We start from the raw sequence: 21,640 nt of genomic DNA, 5'->3' as shown, positions 1-21,640 counted from the left end.
CAGGTCTTATTTTCTATATCATGTACAAGTTTGATTGATACTGTCTCTGATCTGTTTGTACTCTTATTTTTTTGAATGCCAAATAAAATAATAATAATAATAATAACATTCAGGATTACACACGACAAAATCGTTTGAATTCGATATCAATATACAGACCCTTGTCATCAATGAATCTGTCTTTTTTTTCTTTTGTCAGTACATTCTTTTAAACAATATGCCTAACAATTTAAATTTCAAGACTGAATGGTCAGAAATGATCAGGAGGCAGGAGGCAGTTTTGGACCAAATAGACTCGTACAATTGATGTGCATTCATCTATAGTGCATTTTTTAAACAATGTTGTTATTCCCAACAATTTGAAAATAATCTTAAAACCGATTGGTCAGAAATAATCAGAAGGCAGTCTTGGTTCAAAACAGACCCATATAATTAAAGTGCATTCTGTTGCGGCAGATTTAATAAAGTTATCAAATTTATGATAAAATTTAGTTTGTTGGTTAATACTTCATGTAACCAGTTATAACTTCTGTCGTAGTCAATGTTTTTATGTATAATTGAATATGTTTAAGTATATATCTTGCATTAGTAATGCACCCCTCGCCCTATCTCTCTCTCTCTCTTTCCTTCTCTCTGTATACTTCCTGTCCACTTATACATTACTGTAATGTAATGTAATGTTTATGGTTAGTATGTGCAGTGGTATACCTGCTTGACCAACCCAAGCGCACTAAGTCCATGAAAATCACTTTGGTCAATAGAGAGTCCTTTGTTTCTTGATTTTGACCATCCACCTTGGGGATAAGCTTGGGCGTGGAGTGGGGTATGTAAAACAAAGCCTCAATTGAATAGAAGTCAAGATCATAGACACACATGCTGTACTGGTGTGCTTGCCATTAAGATCTCAACATTTAAGAAACATTTTCAAGTTATGTCCTGAGGAAAGTTGTCAAAATCCCAGAGAGCCAAAAGTTGGTAAGTTACAAAACTTGTATAACTTTGTAGAATACATTATTGCTGTTATGATCATATATATATTTTGTTGTATAAGTATTCAAAGTTTGTGTAATTTTCTGTCTAAATTCATGCCTGAAAATTGGCATGGCGAATAGTTTTCATGATTCTCTTTACAGTACTGAACTATATGCATATTGTATTATACTGTCTGTAGCAAGCATAGTGAAGTGAGAGATGCTGACAAAACTATGAACCTAATTTGAGTTATACAGGTGTATTCCACGTTTATTGAAAGGTTAACTATGACCAAGTATTTTATTTACTTATTCACTTATTCATTATGATTTCTTTTTGCAACAAATACGTATATTTGATGTTGTGCACACATGGTACAAATACAGTTTATGATTACTTCCTTATCATATACATTTATATTATTAAGTTTATACCTGAGTTAATATCATTATTATTATTTCATTAGTTCAAGATAATTAATCATATCTGGACTGTTCACTAAATAATTATATCTGTATATATATATATCAACTGCTGATAAATGCAAGCAAATTACAATTAATTACATTCAATTAGAGTTTGAGTCAAATTCGATCAATAATTTTTGATAACTGTTCTTACAATATGAACGAAACATATAATATAATAATGTTTTTATTTCTTCTGTTTATTTATGACCTCATAAAGTACACAAAAATAACAGATTCTGAGAAGGTTTACATTGTTAAAACTTTAAAGACCTTAGATACATTCTATTGAGAATCTATGACATAGAAGCACAGAGTTAGTCTTGATTTTAGACCTTATAATGTAGATTTATCTATTTATCATTTTGCACTATGTATTTTATTGATTTACTATATTTTATTTGCATCCTGCCCTTCGTGTCATGATGTTATTGTAAATATGTATATATTTTCTTGTCTGTCTCTTGCAGTAAACCACGTATTGTGAAACATGCACGTATTGTGAAACATGCACGCATTGTGACACAAACACGCACGTACACACACACACATGTTCTCACGCTCACACGATTGACCACACCCATACACCCGCTTATGATACGTCGCACACAAGGTGCATGTATATATTGAGAATAAACGTTCATTCAACTGTACAAGGCGTTGCTTGGATTTATTCTTTGTCGTCGGGTGTCGTTGCTGATGTGCGTTTGAACTTTGTCGATTCTGGGGTTTGATTCTGCAACTACATCTCAAAGTTTACAACTCTTGGACGTCTTCACATAACTTCGGACGTCTTCGACTGTGTGTATCAAGGTGTGAAGGAACGCGGATCTTAAAATGGACGTCGCTGCCGAGAAGGACGACACAAGGTCGACATCATCGAAGGCAACATCAAGGGCCAGTACAACCGCCAGCACAAGGCTGCGGGAAGCAAGAATAAAGGAGGAGCTCGCAAGGAAAAGACAAGAACAATTGCTCAAACAACAAGAACTTAGGAAAAAGGAATTCGAACTGAAAGAGGAAATGGATAAAATGAAAGCGGAAAACGAACTGGAGAACGCCAGGGCTGAAGCGGCATTGTGGCAAGAGGCCGAAAATGAACAATATGTATTAGAAGGTAACAGAAATTTGCCTCTTTCGGGAATGCCTGAGCCTGACATAGATAACAGAACGCAGGCATGGTGCAACCAACAGGCACAAACTCCTGAAGGGGGCAAGGAAAATGTATTGAATGTGAATGCAAATGATTTTATCCCCAATACAGACAAGGTTGTGGCAGGTGCTCAGAAGGAGCAGGCAGGCCATGATGGGGACAAGAAAGGTCAAGCAAATAAGGTGAGTGATCTAGGAATTGCAAATATGCTTGCTATGGCTATGAGTTTGCCAAAACCAGATATTCAACCCTTTTCTGGCAATCCAGTCGATTACTGGAAATTCATGAATACCTTTGAGGTGAACATAGGGGATAAGGTGAATGATGATAGGATGCGCTTAAATTATCTCATACAGTTCTGTACAGGTAAGGCGCGCGATGCCATAGAAAACTGCATCCTTCTGGAACCAAGTGCAGGATATGCGCGTGCGAAGCTAATTCTTCATGATCAATTTGGTCGCAACTATATTGTCGCCCGCGCTCATGTTGAAAGAGTTTTAAAACGGTCACATATACGATCTAGTGACAGCCAAGCCTTGTGGGATCTGGCAAGGGACATGAGAAGGTGCCAGATCACAACATCTCAGTTAGGGTACACTGCAGACATGAGTACGACAGAAACCTTACTCAAGATACAGGAGCTCTTACCTATTCACTTACAAGGACAGTGGGCATCGAAGGCCCACTCACTTATGGAACAGGCCGTCATCCCAAATTTCAGTCATATGACTGATTTTGTGGAACAGGCTGCGAAGGTGGCCAGCAATGTCTTTGGTAAGCACATTGGCAGGGGTCAGCCTGGTAAACAGCAGCCAGCAAAATCCTCAACCAAACCAAGAAGTGGTGCAGTTTTTAGCACTGCAAAAGAAGCCCAAACTGCTAAGTGCCCTTGCTGCAGTATGACTGGGCATGGATTAGGAAACTGCGATGACTTCAAAAGGAAATCATCAAAGGAGAGACACGCTCTTGTAAAACAGAAGAAGCTGTGCTTCAATTGCTTGAAACCGTCCCATGCAGCAAGGGAGTGTAAAAACAAGGGCGTTTGCAGGAAAGAAGGATGCGGCAAGAAGCATCACACCCTAATCCATCTTGACCTCCAGCCAAAGGAGGATAAGGATCCTGAACAAGGGGAGCTGACACCTAGGGCCGGTAAGTCGAATGAAGGTAGCTCTCATGCGGTTGGCGGCAGGAGGGCAGTCTCCTTAAGAGTAGTTCCTGTCAGAGTTGTTAATGGAGATAAAGGCGTTTCGACATGGGCACTCCTTGATAACGGGAGTGACGTATCGCTCTGTGAGCATGGTCTCATACATGAACTTGGGGTGGTCGGTAGGAACACCTCCTTCAAGCTGACAACTGTGAATACTGCTTCATCTCAGAAGGGGATGGAGGTGTCTTTGTCCATACAGAGCCTCAATGGCGATGTAGAGTTGGAAATTCCTTCTCTATGGACTGTCGATAGGTTACCAACATCACGTCAGAGTATCCCGGTTCAAGAAGACGTGGACAAATGGCCACATCTTCAGGGAATAGAACTCCCAAATGTAGCTGAGAGTGACATAAGGTTACTTATTGGCTCCGATGTCCCTGAAGCATTTTGGGTAGAGGAAGAGCGAAGAGGTAGGAGGAAGGAGCCCTATGCAATCCGGTCACCACTTGGATGGACTGTAATGGGACCAACAAGTTCTAGGTTCACACCTAGAAATGGCTCGGTCAATAATATGACCGTTGACAGCCATCTACAGTTTCAACTGGAAAGGTTCTGGCAGATGGATAAGATGCCAGGAGATGAAGCAGATCTACCTGCTGAGTCCACTGAGGATCGGAGGGCAAAGATGATGATGGAAGACTCAGTCACATTGACTGATGGACATTATCAGTTGGGGCTGCCATGGCGACGCCAACCTCCTAATCTTCCAAACAACAAATGGCTGGCAGAGTCTCGTCTCAAGTCTCTAAAGAGAAGACTTCAGCGAGACGAGAATCTCCATATGAAGTACTCAAAGACAATGAAGGAGTACTTGTCTAAAGGCCATGCTCAAGAGGTGACAAACAACTCTGAGCAAAACTTCCCTTTGTGGTATCTGCCACACCATCCTGTGACACACCCTATGAAGCCTGAAAAGGTGAGGGTTGTGTTTGATTGTGCAGCGAAGTTTCAAGGAATCTCCTTGAATAATCAGCTGCTAAGTGGTTCAGACCTAACAAACAAGCTTATAGGTGTGCTTATGAGATTCCGCCAGGAGAAGATAGCACTAGTCGCTGACATTGAGGGCATGTTTCATCAGGTCAAGGTGACACCTTCTGATGTTGATGCCCTTAGATTTCTTTGGTGGCCAGATGGTGATTTATCCAAGGAACCAAAGGAATATCAAATGCTGGTGCATTTGTTTGGTGCCACGTCCTCTCCTAGCTGTGCAACATTTGCCCTTAGGAGGACAGTCGAAGACAACAAGGATGATTTCAATCCCGATGCTTGTCAGACAGTCAGAGACAACTTTTACGTCGATGACTGTCTCAAGTCTGTTGCTTCAAAGGAAGATGGAAGAAGATTGGTATCTCAGTTGAGAGAGTTATTGCAGCGTGGTGGCTTCAGGCTAACTAAATGGGTCAGCAACGACATAGACGTCCTGTCAGACTTGCCTCAATCTGAACGCGCTGCATCCATCGTGGATCTAGATTTAGGTAATGACCACATGCCTACAGAGAGGACACTGGGAGTTCTGTGGGATATGGAGACCGATGCCTTCCAATTTAGGGTTTCAACCAAGGACGTACCTCACACAAGACGAGGTATCCTTTCTGCCACGAGTTCCCTTTATGACCCACTCGGGTTCGTGGCCCCCTTCACTGTCAATGCCAAGATCCTTCTACAGGATCTGTGTGCAAGGGGACTTGGATGGGATGAGCAGGTTGCAGATGAACAATCCAAGGAATGGGACTCGTGGCAGGCTCAATTGCCAGATTTGTCTTCAGTGAAGATTGCTAGATGCTACAAGCCAGACAACTTCGAAAGTCCAGAGTACCACTTACATGTGTTCTCTGATGCCTCAGAGAGGGCATATGCAGCATGTGCCTACTTGCGTGTCACAGAGGGCAGCAAGGTTCATGTCACATTTGTTATGGGTAAAACAAGGTTAAGCCCAATCAAGAAAATGACAATTCCAAGGCTTGAACTATCTGCTGCTGTCCTCGCAGTCAAACTCGCCAAGACCATTGAAAGAGAGATTGGGATCCCTCTCAACAGTTTCACCTTCTGGACCGATTCCACCGCTGTTCTTCGTTACATTTCAAACGAGAGCAGGCGATTTCAAACCTTTGTTGCCAACAGGGTGGCCAGGATCCAAGAATGCACCAGCAGGGATCAGTGGAAGTATGTTGATACAAGGAATAACCCCGCTGATGATGGTTCCAGAGGAGTTCCAGCAACAATGTTGTCTCGATGGGTGGATGGCCCAGCCTTCCTGAAGAAAGGTGAATCTGAGTGGCCGAGGTGCCCCATTTCTCCTGAATCAAGGAAGAGTTCACTGGATGGCGAACTATCAGGAGAAGATCCTGAAGTCAAGAAGAATGTCTTCACGATTACTGCTGAGGACAAAGTCATTGATCCATTGATTGACAGGTACTCAACATGGGACCGCCTGAAGAGGGCAGTTGCGTGGATCTTGCGAGTCAAGGATCATCTTCATTCCCGAGTCAAGAAAGACGACTCGTTCTCATCGACTGGTGATTTGACAGTCCATGAGTTGAAGAAAGCTGAACGAGCACTCATTCAGCATGTACAAAGGCAGGTCTTCCCATCTGCCTTTAATGGATCATCATCATCAAAGACTTCTCTCAGGAAGCTGAATCCCATTATCAAGGATGGGATGTTAAGAGTAGGAGGGAGACTTGACAGAGCTCCGATTGGGGACGAGGCCAAACATCCTCTCATCTTGCCAAATCATCACCATGTGACACGGTTGCTAATAGAGCACCACCACAAGCAAGTGGGTCATTCTGGTGCAGGGATGACATGGGCATCGATTAGGTCCAAATATTGGATCTTAAAGGGAGGCGCAGAAGTCAGAAGGATTCTGGGCCATTGCCTTCAGTGCAAGAGGAGGAATGTACCTCGCGGCACCCAGTTCATGGCAGATCTACCAAAGGAAAGGGTAACACCAGGGACACCTGTATTCCACAATTCAGGTGTGGACTTCTTTGGTCCCTTCTTCGTCAAGCAAGGTAGATCCCATGTGAAGAGGTATGGCTGTATCTTCACATGCATGGCTACAAGGGCTGTGCATCTTGAAGTAGCCAATTCACTCGAAACAGACACATTCATCAATGCTCTCCGGAGGTTCATTAATCGAAGAGGCCAGCCGGCGAAAATCTGGAGTGATAACGGCTCAAACTTCCGAGGTGCTCAACGCGAGCTAAAAGAAAACTTGGCCCAAGTCAACTCCAAGAAAGTAAACAGATACCTAGCCCAACGAGGAATCGACTGGAAATTCAACCCTCCAGGTGCCAGCCACATGGGCGGCATCTGGGAGCGCGTCATTCGATCAGTCAGAAGGATTTTAGGAATCCTTCTGAAGAATCAAACATTGACGGATGAGGGTTTCATCACTATGATGTCTGAAGTGGAGGCAATCTTGAATTCAAGACCTCTAACTCCTCTGACTTCAGATTCAAATGATCTGGAGCCCCTCACTCCCAACCATCTCCTGTTATACCACAGGAACCTGACAGTGCCTCCAGGCATCTTCACAAAGGAAGACTGCCTTCTACGACGAAGATGGAGGCAGGTCCAATACTTGGCGGACCAATTCTGGAGAAGATGGGTCAGGGAATACCTCCCCATTCTCCAACAGCGCCAAAAATGGACAAAGGAAGAAATTAACTTCAAAACTGATGATCTGGTCCTCATGGCTGATGACAGTCTCCCACGAGGTAAGTGGCCACTTGGTCGGATATGTGACACCTACCCCGACAAACATGGACGCGTGCGACAAGTAGAGGTGCGCATTGGGCCTAATCAGTACAAGAGGCCTATCTCAAAATTGTGCTTGCTAGAAGCTGCGAAATAAATAACCATAATCTGTGCTGCAAATTTAATTATCGCATTCAACCATCATTCACTTTGTCGTCTGTGCTTATCCTATTTAGATTTTAATATTTCGGCAATAATTTATATTGAAATGGCAGCTCATTGGCAGTGGTAAGCAATACTTGATAAGTCCTAAATCAATCACTTTATTTGCACACAGGATTGTTGAAAAGGGGAGTTACGTCAACGAAGATTAATTCATTGGTTATCTTTATTTCCTTCGTCAGAGTCTTAACTTCAAATTTTATATGATAATTCAATAAGGAATTATTTTATAGTTTATTATGCTTGATCTTCATTGAATTAACTGCCGCATTTATAATAATATTCGAAATGAGTCTTTGGTATAGAGCCTCATTTGGGGCCGGGCATGTTGCGGCAGATTTAATAAAGTTATCAAATTTATGATAAAATTTAGTTTGTTGGTTAATACTTCATGTAACCAGTTATAACTTCTGTCGTAGTCCATGTTTTTATGTATAATTGAATATGTTTAAGTATATATCTTGCATTAGTAATGCACCCCTCGCCCTATCTCTCTCTCTCTCTTTCCTTCTCTCTGTATACTTCCTGTCCACTTATACATTACTGTAATGTAATGTAATGTTTATGGTTAGTATGTGCAGTGGTATACCTGCTTGACCAACCCAAGCGCACTAAGTCCATGAAAATCACTTTGGTCAATAGAGAGTCCTTTGTTTCTTGATTTTGACCATCCACCTTGGGGATAAGCTTGGGCGTGGAGTGGGGTATGTAAAACAAAGCCTCAATTGAATAGAAGTCAAGATCATAGACACACATGCTGTACTGGTGTGCTTGCCATTAAGATCTCAACATTTAAGAAACATTTTCAAGTTATGTCCTGAGGAAAGTTGTCAAAATCCCAGAGAGCCAAAAGTTGGTAAGTTACAAAACTTGTATAACTTTGTAGAATACATTATTGCTGTTATGATCATATATATATTTTGTTGTATAAGTATTCAAAGTTTGTGTAATTTTCTGTCTAAATTCATGCCTGAAAATTGGCATGGCGAATAGTTTTCATGATTCTCTTTACAGTACTGAACTATATGCATATTGTATTATACTGTCTGTAGCAAGCATAGTGAAGTGAGAGATGCTGACAAAACTATGAACCTAATTTGAGTTATACAGGTGTATTCCACGTTTATTGAAAGGTTAACTATGACCAAGTATTTTATTTACTTATTCACTTATTCATTATGATTTCTTTTTGCAACAAATACGTATATTTGATGTTGTGCACACATGGTACAAATACAGTTTATGATTACTTCCTTATCATATACATTTATATTATTAAGTTTATACCTGAGTTAATATCATTATTATTATTTCATTAGTTCAAGATAATTAATCATATCTGGACTGTTCACTAAATAATTATATCTGTATATATATATATCAACTGCTGATAAATGCAAGCAAATTACAATTAATTACATTCAATTAGAGTTTGAGTCAAATTCGATCAATAATTTTTGATAACTGTTCTTACAATATGAACGAAACATATAATATAATAATGTTTTTATTTCTTCTGTTTATTTATGACCTCATAAAGTACACAAAAATAACAGATTCTGAGAAGGTTTACATTGTTAAAACTTTAAAGACCTTAGATACATTCTATTGAGAATCTATGACATAGAAGCACAGAGTTAGTCTTGATTTTAGACCTTATAATGTAGATTTATCTATTTATCATTTTGCACTATGTATTTTATTGATTTACTATATTTTATTTGCATCCTGCCCTTCGTGTCATGATGTTATTGTAAATATGTATATATTTTCTTGTCTGTCTCTTGCAGTAAACCACGTATTGTGAAACATGCACGTATTGTGAAACATGCACGCATTGTGACACAAACACGCACGTACACACACACACATGTTCTCACGCTCACACGATTGACCACACCCATACACCCGCTTATGATACGTCGCACACAAGGTGCATGTATATATTGAGAATAAACGTTCATTCAACTGTACAAGGCGTTGCTTGGATTTATTCTTTGTCGTCGGGTGTCGTTGCTGATGTGCGTTTGAACTTTGTCGATTCTGGGGTTTGATTCTGCAACTACACATTCATCAGTTAACGACCACACCATTCAACCATCAGACGAATTGTCATTAAAAAAAAAAAGAGAGAAAGTATTCCTGAAAATTTTTATGACTTCCCAGGCATATGGTTCCGATTAAAAACGATATCGGCCATTTAGAACGATATCCACCGGCGGATACGGTATCCGCCGGTGGAACCGTACGCCGCTACACCGGCTCTCAAAATTTTCACCAAAGGAACAACTGATTTTGTGTGAAATAAACATATGTATCACGTTTAATCTTGAGTTAAATTGTTAGGTGCACAGACCTGCCCCCTTTAATACTGTTTTTCCCCACAACATTGCATGATGAAACCAAAAAGTTTACCTACACTTTCTGTCCCATCGCATCAGTTACAGTGGCCACGCCCCTATCCCTCTAGCCCCGCCCAAATGTATACATTTACAATCTGAATGAGTCTGAATTTCCGAAATGTGAAAAGACGTTTAACGTTAAAATGAATTTTACAGGAAATTTAATGCGAAGTAGCAGTAAGACATTCTTTTTGACGAGGATGTTTAATTGTAAGTATAATTCTTTGAAACAGTAGATCTGAGTTTTAGTTCGGGAAAGAAAGTAACGATAACGTCATTACGGTTCTGTTTACTTAAAAGTTAATGTTGTGTCCCACACATTGAGATTGATGTTGGAATAATTTGACTGACTTGTGAGAATTAATTAATATTGACATTTATATTTGTTGACAGTCAAATCTAACACTTAAGGTATGAATTATATAGAAACATGTCACCAAAAGCCTTTTGACCTTTTATAAGGCTGTTATTATACCCTTTTTGGTCTAACAGTTATGGGTTCAAAGCTTTGATATGAGTTATGACTCGACAGAACTTAAACTAATTATTTAAGCGGAACTTCTTTTCCTCAGGCTCTTTATTACCTTCTTGCCTCTTGGCATCTTACACCTTTGGAATTGTTGTTAGAGCTACACAACGTTATATTACAAAGTGACAGCACTTTTCTCCAACAGAATGTCACAACTGAAAACATTAATTCCAAGTGGAGTGATAAACCTTCATATCTATGCTCAAAATGGCTCAAGAGTCCAAAGATAAAACAAATAAAAACCAATGCCACTGCCTGATTCTACGAAGAAAATTGCTCAGTGTAAAAAAATGCAGGATTACACCTCTTCATATCCTCTGCATTGGCTATGATAGTTTTAGCCCTGAAACGGCTAGAACTTAGAAGAAGTCAATGTTTACATTAAATAAGTCATTTTATATGAGTAGGCCTAGGGCCTACTCTCCAAGCATTACAGAAAAATAATATTGAAGAAAACTTTACAATATAAATAGAATTTTGTCTACAAAGACTAATATCTTTTCAATGAATCCCATCTCACTGTGAAAATTGTTCTTAGTTCCTATTCAGTATTATCTTTCATGTAATGGTTATCAAGTATCAGCAAATTGATGAATGGAATTAAATGGATGAATGGAATTTCAGGTTATTGGGCAATGGTCAAAGGTTATCTGGGGTTGAATAAACTAATGAAAATTTCTTACAGGCACATGCATGGTATATTCTCAGATGCAAGCCCTACAAAATATTCATATGGCTCTACTATGTTACAGACACACATATGTGGCGGTATATACTGCCGTTAACTTAAAATACATGTATGCTTACAATTTCCTTACATGTCCTTATTAAATTCAACTTGCAGAATCATTAATTTCTGAAGCATGTATAGTTTAGATTTTGAAACTTTATTTCCAACCAGTTTTCAAATGTACTTTGACTGAATGCCTTGGCCAATTAAAATCTGGAGATTGACGTTCAAATTTGGCTTAGGGCCTTTTCGCATGTGAATCTTGAATCATCGTAATGATGATTGCAATTCGTCTTTAGAATCATCAGACTTTTCACACGGTAAATTAATCCTGTAATTTGAGTGAAACTTAACTGGAATTCACCTCCAGAGTAGAATTTGAATTTGTGATTGTGATTAGCGTTCGTGATTCTACATGTAGTTTGGTTTCACACATGCTAAAGATCCGTCATTTGCCATATTTTTCACTGGAATCATCATTCAAATTACAATTTTTTACCGTGTGAAAGGGCTGTTAGTGTTAGAATAGCCTTCACAAAGTTGTCAGAAAATCCCTTTTACTAGTGTAAGAAGTTTATGAGGTGATTGATAATAAGAGCCTTGATAGTGAACAGTGTTCTTTCTCAATTTTCTTGTTACAGTGAGATGTCTATCATCTGTTTCATCACCACTAACTGGTATCAGAGTAGTTGATCTATCAAGGTAAAACATTTACTTATATTTAATTTTAGTGTTGATTTTATTGTGCACTCTATCCATTGTTTCACAAGTGTGTGGTTTTATTAAGCAAAGTCATAGAAAAATAAACAATTTAATCATACCTTTTTCATATAAAACTCTCTGAACAGGATTTTTTGTGTGAAATTTGATCAGTTGTGTTAATTGTTTCAGAATTCATCTGTTCCTAATGAAATTAAAGGTAAGGGAGGGGGAGATAAATCTTTAAGGGTTTACATCTAGACTTTGAGATAGCTAATGTTATATTTCTATTCTTTGATTTGTTTTGTAGAGTTTTAGCAGGACCATTCTGTTCTATGTTATTAGGAGATCTTGGGGCAGAAGTTATCAAGATAGAAAGACCAGGTAAAAACTGAGTATTATTATAATTCTAGAAATAAAATTGTATGAATTTCATGACATTAGTATTATAAACAAATACAAATATCATGACTAGGTTATTATAAGGGACATCAAGTGTTAATTGACAAGAACGATTCATTGTAAAAAAAAATCAGGTTGATTACACATTGTTATGTTCAAGATAAAGTGGAGTTTACAATACAGCTACTTTCTTTTCAAAATGAATACCATATGACTACTCTTTATTTTTATTAATTACTCTCTAAATGACTAGGTACAGGAGATGAAACAAGACACTGGGGTCCTCCATTCATCAATGGAGAAAGCTGCTATTTTCTGTCAGTCAATAGAAATAAAAAGGTATGGTACAAATTGTGATTTGTCTCACTTTTATCTACTCACTTATTTATTCTCTTACTTACTCCCTCACTTTCTCGCTCACTTACTGACTTCCTTACTTACTTATTTACTTGCTTACTCACATACTTACCTAGTACTGTTAACAAAATAATCACTCCTTTTTTTAACTTTATCACAGTTTTTAGCTCATCCGGCCCGAAGGGCCAAATGAGCTTATGCCGTGGCATCCGTCGCCTGGCGTCTGTTGTCCGTTCACAATTTCAAAATGCTTCTTCTTCACCATGTCAAGTCCAATTTCAATTCTGTTTGCTTTATATGATAGCACTAGGTGGGGGATTCAAAACTTCTACACAGAATTTTGAAATTCATTAAATATGCTAATTTATGTGCATTTTTCAAAATTCACTAAAAATGCTTCTTCTTTATTTGTTGACCGATTTTGAATTTTTTGCTTCAATCTGGTAGAACTTTATGAGGTTCTCCAAACTTCTACACAGAATTTTGACATTTTGACCAGAACAATTTTAATGCTAATTTATGCGAAATTTATGCATATTTTAAAAAAATTAACATAAAATGCTTCTTCTTTATTTGTTGACCGATTTTGATTTTTTTTTCTTCCATCTGGTAAAGCTTTATGAGGTTCACTAAACTTCTACACAGAATTTTGACATTTTGACCAGAACAATTTTAATGCTAATTTATGCGAAATTTATGCATATTTTTGAAAAATTAACATAAAATGCTTCTTCTTTATTTGTTGACCGATTTTGATTTTTTTTTCTTCCATCTGGTAGAGCTTTATGAGGTTCACCAAACTTCTACACAGAATTTTGCCATTTTGACCAGAACAATTTTAATGCTAATTTATGCATATTTTAAAAAAATTAACATAAAATGCTTCTTAATTCTTTATTTGTTGACCGATTTTGATTTTTTTTTCTTCCATCTGGTAGAGCTTTATGAGGTTCACCAAACTTCTACACAGAATTTTGACATTTTGACCAGAACAATTTTTATGCTAATTTATGCATATTTTTACAAATTAACATAAAATGCTTCTTCTTTATTTGTTGACCGATTTTGATTTTTTTTCTTCCATCTGGTAGAGCTTTATGAGGTTCACCAAACTTCTACACAGAATTTTGAAATTTTCAGTAGAAAATTATTTGTCAATTTACTGTATGCGAAATTTATTCATTAATCACAGAAAATGCCTCTTTTTTATTTGTTGACAGATTTTGATTTTTTTTCTTCCATCTGGTAGAGCTACATGAGGTTCACCAAACTTGTACACAAAATTTTGAATTTGGTCTAGAAAATTATTTATGCTAATTTATGCAAAATTTATTCATAAATCACAAAAAATGTTTTTTCTTCTTCATTTGTTGATCAATTTCAATTTTGTTTGCTTTATAAGATAGCTCGAGGTGATGATACAAAATTTCAACACAGAATTTTGAAACTCAGTAAATATGCTAATTTACTCATCTATTTTCAAAACTCACAAAAATTACTTATAAATTTATTTGTTGATTGATTTTGATTATTTTTTGTTTCATCTGAGAGCTACATGAGGTTCACAAAGGTTCTACACAGAGTTAAGAAATTTTGACTAGAAAATTATTTATGCTTATATGAAATTAATTCATAGATCACAAAAATTGCTTCTATGTCATTTCTTCATCAATTTCAATTATATATCCTCAATTTATGTCACCAATATAATTCACTACAGTGTCAACTGGGCTGAATTAAACTTGTGTTAAATTTTGTTGCGAGATGCCGGATGAGCTCCACATCATTGATATGCTAGTTTTAGTTATTGAAACTAGGAGAAAAATCTAACGCACGAAACTGAAAAGCATATTAATACACTGACTAAATATAGGGGGAAAGGAGATCATGTATGAAGCTATGAAAAAGGTAATTAGCCAGTCAGATGAGTCGCATTTATACTGTTTTTGTCTCACCTGCATAGCAGAGTGAGATTATAGACGCCGCTTTTCCGACGGCGGCGGCGGCGTCAACACCAAATCTTAACCTGAGGTTAAGTTTTTGAAATGACAGCATAACTTAGAAAGTATATGGACCTAGTTCATGAAACTTGGCCATAAGGTAAATCAAGTATTACTGAACATCCTGCCTGAGTTTCATGTCACATGACCAAGGTCAAAGGTCATTTAGGGTCAATGAACTTAGACCATGTTGGGGGAATCAACATCAAAATCTTAACCTAAGGTTAAGTTTTTGAAATGTCATCATAACTTAGAAAATATATGGACCTAGTTCATGAAACTTATACATAAGGTTAATCAAGTATCACTGAACATCCTGCATGAGTTTCACGTCACATGACCAAGGTCAAAGGTCATTTAGGGTCAATGAACTTTGGCCGAATTGGGGGTATCTGTAGAATTACCATCATAACTTTAAAAGTTTATGGATCTGATTCATGAAACTTGGACATAATAGTAATCAAGTATTACTGAACATCCTGTGCAAGTTTCAGGTCACATGATCAAGGTCAAAGGTCATCTAGGGTCAATGAACTTTGGTCAAATTGGGGTATTTGTTGAATTACCGCCATAACTTTGAAAGTGTGTTGGTCTAGTTCATAAAACTTGGACATAAGAGTAATCAAGTATCACTGAACATCCTTTGCGCATTTTAGGTCACATGACCAAGGTCAAAGGTCAATGAACTTTGGCCATAATGGGGGTATCTGTTGAATTACCATCATAACTTAGAAAATATATGGACCTAGTTCATGAAACTTATACATAAGGTTAATCAAGTATCACTGAACATCCTGCATGAGTTTCACGTCACATGACCAAGGTCAAAGGTCATTTAGGGTCAATGAACTTTGGCCGAATTGGGGGTATCTGTAGAATTACCATCATAACTCTTAAAGTTTATGGATCTAGTTCATAAAACGTGGAAATAAGAGTAACCAAGTATCACTGAACATCTTGTGCGAGTTATAGTAGTTTTCAAAATCAGCACTGCTGCTATATTGAATCACGTGATGCAGGTGAGACGGCCAGAGGCATTCCACTTGTAATGTTATTGTGTTCCTTTGTAATTCTGAATTGAAATGTCTATCAGGGTACCTCTATGATATTTCTTTTTTTTTCCCCTTTATTTTCATTACTGTCTCAAACTGGTTGTAATTTCCTGCAACAAATATTTTTATTTTTCACCCAACAGAGTCTTGCCGTAAATCTCAAACATCCAAAAGGAATTGAAGTTGTAAAAAAGGTATGTAAGCGTAAACTTCTCTCCTCGAAAAACTGTCAAACATCGTATCCAGCTCGAATTGGCCAAACTGGGTTTGATATATGATGTCTGTTCTCAATTTCTTCTTAGCAATTATCTTATTGTTTAATTTCAATTCTGTTTTGCTCTTTGAATGAGGTTTAATATATACCCAGACATTAAACATTGTTGGATTATGTAAAAGCATACTTCTTCTTATTCTTTTGTCAACGAATTTTGATTTTTTTTTTTTACCTGTATGTCATAGAGCTTCATTAAGAACAAAGGATGTCTATCCTGGCCTGGTTATTTCTTCCCCAATCATTTGTGCTAATTACATTTATATGAAAAGCAATATTAAATAATGCCTCGTTATTTGCCAACAGTCCTCAAATTATTAGTCAGTGTCACCTTTATGAATACTACACATTACCTTAAACGTCAATGCCAGTGGTAAGGATCTCAAAATGAGTTTGAACAGAATACAACTTAATGAAGACCTTGAATGTATGAATAAACAATACATGCATGTATGTGCATAATAATTGCTGAGGAATTACAATAAGAATCATGGCAGACCAGTCCGATGTCAGGACTCTTTCCAAACAAAATAATAATCTACTGTCCTACTTGTGCATATCTGTGTTAACTAGTGTGATTATTATTTTGCTTAGATTTTATGATTTCACAAAATTCAGTTATGCCATATCTTGATTTACAATATATTGACGGTTTAAGATGATTTCAAAGATTTTGGTTATGGATTCATTTTTGTTGTAATGATATTAATTTAGATTTAACCCAATACTCCGGGGGTGGGTATAATGCCCCCCCTTCTACAGTTTTCACGATAAATCTGCTGCACAGAATTTTTGCCCACGTCACTTGCTGAAATTTTACTCTCGCGCAATTTCTTGGACTGAATTTGTGACACCCGGGTATGTGGTTACGAAATTACACAATATTATTTAAGTGCATATCAGACCCAAATTTGCTCAAAAACATGATTTCATATACAAAGTCAATAAAAAATGCATTTTTAGCTAAAAGTAAAAAATGAGTGAGCATTTTTGCTTTCAATGACAACAGTCATTTTATAATTTGATGCTATTTATGACCAAAATAATGTGACTGACAATGTTTTTCAAAAAAAAAAAAGAACAGAAAACTATAAAGAAATACATAAGAAAAATAAATTGAAAATTGATTTTGATCGTGGAATTTTTTCCAATTATAATTCTTAGGAATGCTATGAAAATATTTACACCAGAAATTAGCATTCTAGGAGCTTTATTTAGTCAATTAGAGCTAAAAATTAAATGATTTCATGAATACGTATAATTAATATAAAAGGAATTATATTAATTAAGGGAGATTAACCTACATGTATGCAACCACATAGATTAAATCATACTCTATCTTCGTGCAAATATTCATTGAAGCGTTCGTGTGATCTGCAGCCAAGATCTTAATTATGGGGAGCCCCCCCCCCCCACCTGGTATTGACAAGAATCAAGATACCCTGGGAGTAGTAGGGTTAAGCAGAAATAACTTTTGATTATTTTCTTCCAGCTGATTGCGTCTAGTGATGTAGTCCTGGAGAATTACATTCCTGGAAAACTAGAGGAACTTGGTTTAGGGTATGAAACCTTGAAAGAAACCAACCCTGGTCTAATCTACTGCACTATTACAGGTCAGATCCAATCAGACAGGGCATTTTCACTCTTTTTATTTTTCACTTTGCAATTGTCAACTTTGTCTAGGGGACACCCATTCCCGGGGGGGCCAGTCAAATATATTGCTGTACACCCGCGTGACCAAAAAAACGCATTTAAAGGGGTGTTTTTTCAGTTTTGGACGCGGTCCGCGCGTGGACTCGTTAAGGGTATCAACAACTCTGATTTTTAAGAAAAAGGGTGGTTTTGAAAGACTGGTTAATGGTCAATCGCGGGGTCAAACGTATTTAGGGTATGTTTTTTTCCCCCAAAGCTTTTTTTTTAAGACTAGCCGAACGTGTTTAGGGTATGTTTTTTCCCAAGCTTTTTCCCCGAGGTCATATTTTGGCGACAACTTGTTTAGGGGCCAAAATGTGTAAATAAAGCCCGCGAAAAAACTTGTTTAGGGGATTATTTTGCACACAGAGAAAAACTCGTTATAGGGGGTGTGTGGAAATTCCTTGGTCACGCGTGTGCGCAGCAATATATTTGATTGGCCCCCCGGGCACCCATTCCCCTTCCCTCAGGTGTATGTTAGTTTGTTCAACACAATGGATAGTTGGGGTTGTCTCGAAAACATGGGATAGGTTAATGTCAATAAATGGTGTATTAAGTGTATCAACTTGAAACTTTTTATTTTCACCTTAGAATGCATAGAGAGGATAAATACTCCCTAGACAATTATTTTGAAGAATTTTTTGCCCATAGGGCTTTGTGACTGAAGTTACGATGAATATACATTTATCATTTTATAACCTTTGATTGAATTTTATACCCACTCGCTTCAGTTGTAGCCAATAATTTGGGTTTCTGTTTTCAATTTAGTCAGATAAACTAAGCATTAATTTTTCACACTTTTCAATTATATTCTAGCCAGGTGTGTACATCAAGTGATCTCAGTCTTGTTGTTTTTAAGGTTATGGTCAGACTGGTCCATATTCAGCGAGGGGTGGATATGATCTGATCGCTGCAGGGTTGGCAGGACTGATGAATATAACAGGACCAGAGGTAATTCTCATAAGAATAAGTGTCCATAACATTACAGGCGGGGGGTGGGGGGGGGGGCATGTTATTAACTTTAAAGTAGTATACATGGGCTACCGCAGGTTTCTCAAAACCACCCCAAATGCATGGGGTTTTTTTCCTGGTTAGATCGTTAATATATTTTATCCATTTGTGTCCATGTAAGGATAATTTTTACTGCTATATTACAGTGTTGATAATTGTTATGAACATAATGCAGGCATTATCCAAAATCCTAAATATAAATTTCAATTTGCATAGTGGACATGCCTTTATTCATGTATGAATATAATATAATTGTGTTTGATAGTGTATGGTTAAGTATTGTTAAAGAATTTGCTTTTTATGTATTGTGCAATCAATTTCTTTTTCTTTAATATTCCTTCTTTTCTTCATTCTCATCTTCTCTCTTCTTACTCTCTCTTTATTTGCGATCTTCAATGCACTTGTTATTCAGGGTAGACATTATTTCACAAAGGTAGTTTTATGTGATTGTGTAAACAATTATAGACCTAGGTGTACAGTGATATGGTAACAATTGATTCTGATTTTAAATCAAGGCTTGTTACAACTAAATGTACTTGAGTTATGGTGCCTTGTCAAAAATCAGATTCGCGTTGTCAGAAGTCAGATCTGCAACTTTCACACGAAAAATCCTACAAGCAGCCTTTCATTACCAGTTCTTACATTTTATCTTAGACCAAACAAGGTGGTATGCAGGAGAGCCACTATGAAAAGACACATAGTGAAATCACATTTTTGATCAATTTTTGGTCTGACATGCACTTACAAAATGTTGCTTAATTTTGGAACCGCGTACCCGGGTGACGCAAATTTGGTCTCAAAAGATGCGCAAGACTTGAAAGTAAAAAGTCAGCAAGCGTCACAGTCAAAAAAAAATTACGCGGTGAAAATATTGCATAAAATCCTTGAGGGCCTCCCCCCCTGGCCTTGATAGGGTTATATCAGGAGTGAATTGACCAACACAGTGTACTGTTTCTCATTCACTGTGTGTTATAAATGGCTACAGGTAGTCTTAAAATATTCCTTTTGATAAAAATATTATTAATACAGAGGATAAATGTAGCCTATACTGGTAAATCTTTTTCTGTAGAGAAACAAAAAAAATTTTTGAAGAAAGGTACTTGATTTGCTACTTGTATGAATGTATTGAATAATTAATTAGTGTGTTAAAATGCAAGTTGGCCTATATATTACAAGACTCCACTGCATAGAATGTTGTATTATTGATAATAAGCCTGTTCACGGTTGTAAACTGCGCACGAGCAGAAAAAGGTCATTGGAGATCAACCATGAAGGTGGCTTTCAAATTCACTGACCGTAGACATTTGTGATTTGATGATTATTCATGTGTTCCTTTCAAAATATTCATTTTATCACATCCAAGCTGAAGAGTAATAAATAGAGCCTTCATAATCACTGGTTTTTAACAGTAGCCTAAACAATAGTCAAATGTGCCAAAGGCAGACAATAAAACAGATTTCCAAACTTTATCCCTGATGTACTATTCTTTTATAGTCACCTGGTCTATACAATGCCTTTTGTTCTTAGAATTTGAATACTCTACCGGTAAAGCTTACGCAACATCTACATTTAAAAATGATAGTGCTTATCCTAATGAAAAATCACAAAGGTCATTTGAGAAAAGTTGATCATGAGCTAACCGTGAACTGGCTTATTAACCTTGCCAGATATGAGTAGTTGTGAGGTCTAATTTTCTCCTCCTTTTCAAGTGAAACAAACTTTTATTTTTCCCTCAACATGTGGAATTACCATTATTTTAACAGTTAATGGTTTAGTTAAGTTGGTGCTTATTGTCAAATCTGTAAAAATTGAAAAATTGTATTATTCAAACAATAAAAAACAAAAGAAATAGTGAGTGATGGACATCATCGACTCTCTCATTTGCATATCGCTGAGTTGTGCATTTAACTGTTTTGTGAAAAATAAGCGAAACTTAAAAATGTCATAACTTTCTTATTTTACATCCGATTTCGATGAAATTTGCAGCGTTATGTTTGTTTGATTTTTCTCTATCGATTCAAATCAACAATTTTCTTGGGTGGACTTGACCTTTAATTAGTGGTAAAATGCAAGTTGGCCTATATACTGTATACAAGACTCCACTGTTTAGAATGTTGAATAATTGATGATTAACCTGGCTAGATATGAGTAGTTGTGAGGTGTAGTAAGGCAGTTGATTTGTATGCCCTTTAATTTGTTAGGAAGGTGATCCATGTAAAGTTGGTGTAGCAATGACAGATCTGTCTACCGGTCTCTACGCCAAAGGAGCTATTCTAGCAGCATTATTACACAGGACACAGACAGGAGAAGGCCAGAGAATTGATACCAATCTTTTATCAACACAGGTATTTTTACAGAGAATTCATTACAGAATAAAAATATGTGTGTGGGTGTGTGTGTCAAGATGTTCACATCAAATAGTTTGTTCTTGTATGAAATATAAGTGCCTGATAAATGAGTTCAAACAGAATCCAATGAAATTATAATGAATTCTGTCAAAAGAATGTAGCAAATGTGTAATTGCTGAAAAATTGACAAAATAAGCCTAGCATTACATCCAAGTGTTAGATCTTTTCCCAGCAAAAAGAATACCCTAATGTTGATGATCTTAAATTTAATCATTTTCAGCTTACATGTAAATTTTATTCACAGTGCTAGGTGATACAAATAAACCACATTTATATCAACAATAATATGGTGACTAATGACCATGAATTTAAAGACTTTCTCATGAAACCACTGTTTTCTTCAACTATAGATAATTAGTCAAAA

General features: G+C 36.9%; 2 protein-coding genes across 4 annotated transcripts in view; both read left to right on the top strand.

Moving 5' to 3' along the window:
- The first annotated feature begins 842 nt into the window (after window positions 1-842).
- Window positions 843-9,699, top strand: LOC129265564 (uncharacterized). The gene is made up of 2 exons (XM_064112298.1): window positions 843-975; window positions 1,910-9,699. Exon 2 carries the CDS (start codon window positions 2,277-2,279, stop codon window positions 7,656-7,658), a length of 5,382 nt encoding a protein of 1,793 aa, XP_063968368.1. The 5' UTR covers window positions 843-975; window positions 1,910-2,276; the 3' UTR covers window positions 7,659-9,699.
- The window catches only part of LOC129279814 (succinate--hydroxymethylglutarate CoA-transferase-like), a 25,870-nt gene continuing 12,738 nt past the window's right edge, over window positions 8,509-21,640 (top strand). The window contains exons 1-8 of one of the 3 annotated variants that reach the window (XM_064112302.1): window positions 8,509-8,579; window positions 12,026-12,086; window positions 12,394-12,467; window positions 12,739-12,824; window positions 16,038-16,088; window positions 17,658-17,778; window positions 18,717-18,808; window positions 21,070-21,213. In XM_064112302.1, coding sequence (XP_063968372.1) covers window positions 12,419-12,467; window positions 12,739-12,824; window positions 16,038-16,088; window positions 17,658-17,778; window positions 18,717-18,808; window positions 21,070-21,213 — 543 coding nt within the window. In that variant the 5' untranslated portion in view covers window positions 8,509-8,579; window positions 12,026-12,086; window positions 12,394-12,418. Of the gene's footprint in view, window positions 8,580-10,182; window positions 10,336-12,025; window positions 12,087-12,393; window positions 12,468-12,738; window positions 12,825-16,037; window positions 16,089-17,657; window positions 17,779-18,716; window positions 18,809-21,069; window positions 21,214-21,640 lie in introns of those variants that run through there. The other 2 variants (XM_064112300.1, XM_064112301.1) reach the window with 2 other exon arrangements.

The sequence above is a fragment of the Lytechinus pictus genome, chromosome 17 (assembly GCF_037042905.1).
Source record: "Lytechinus pictus isolate F3 Inbred chromosome 17, Lp3.0, whole genome shotgun sequence".
NCBI lineage: Eukaryota > Metazoa > Echinodermata > Echinoidea > Temnopleuroida > Toxopneustidae > Lytechinus > Lytechinus pictus.
This window is presented reverse-complemented; position numbering and strand designations above follow the sequence as displayed.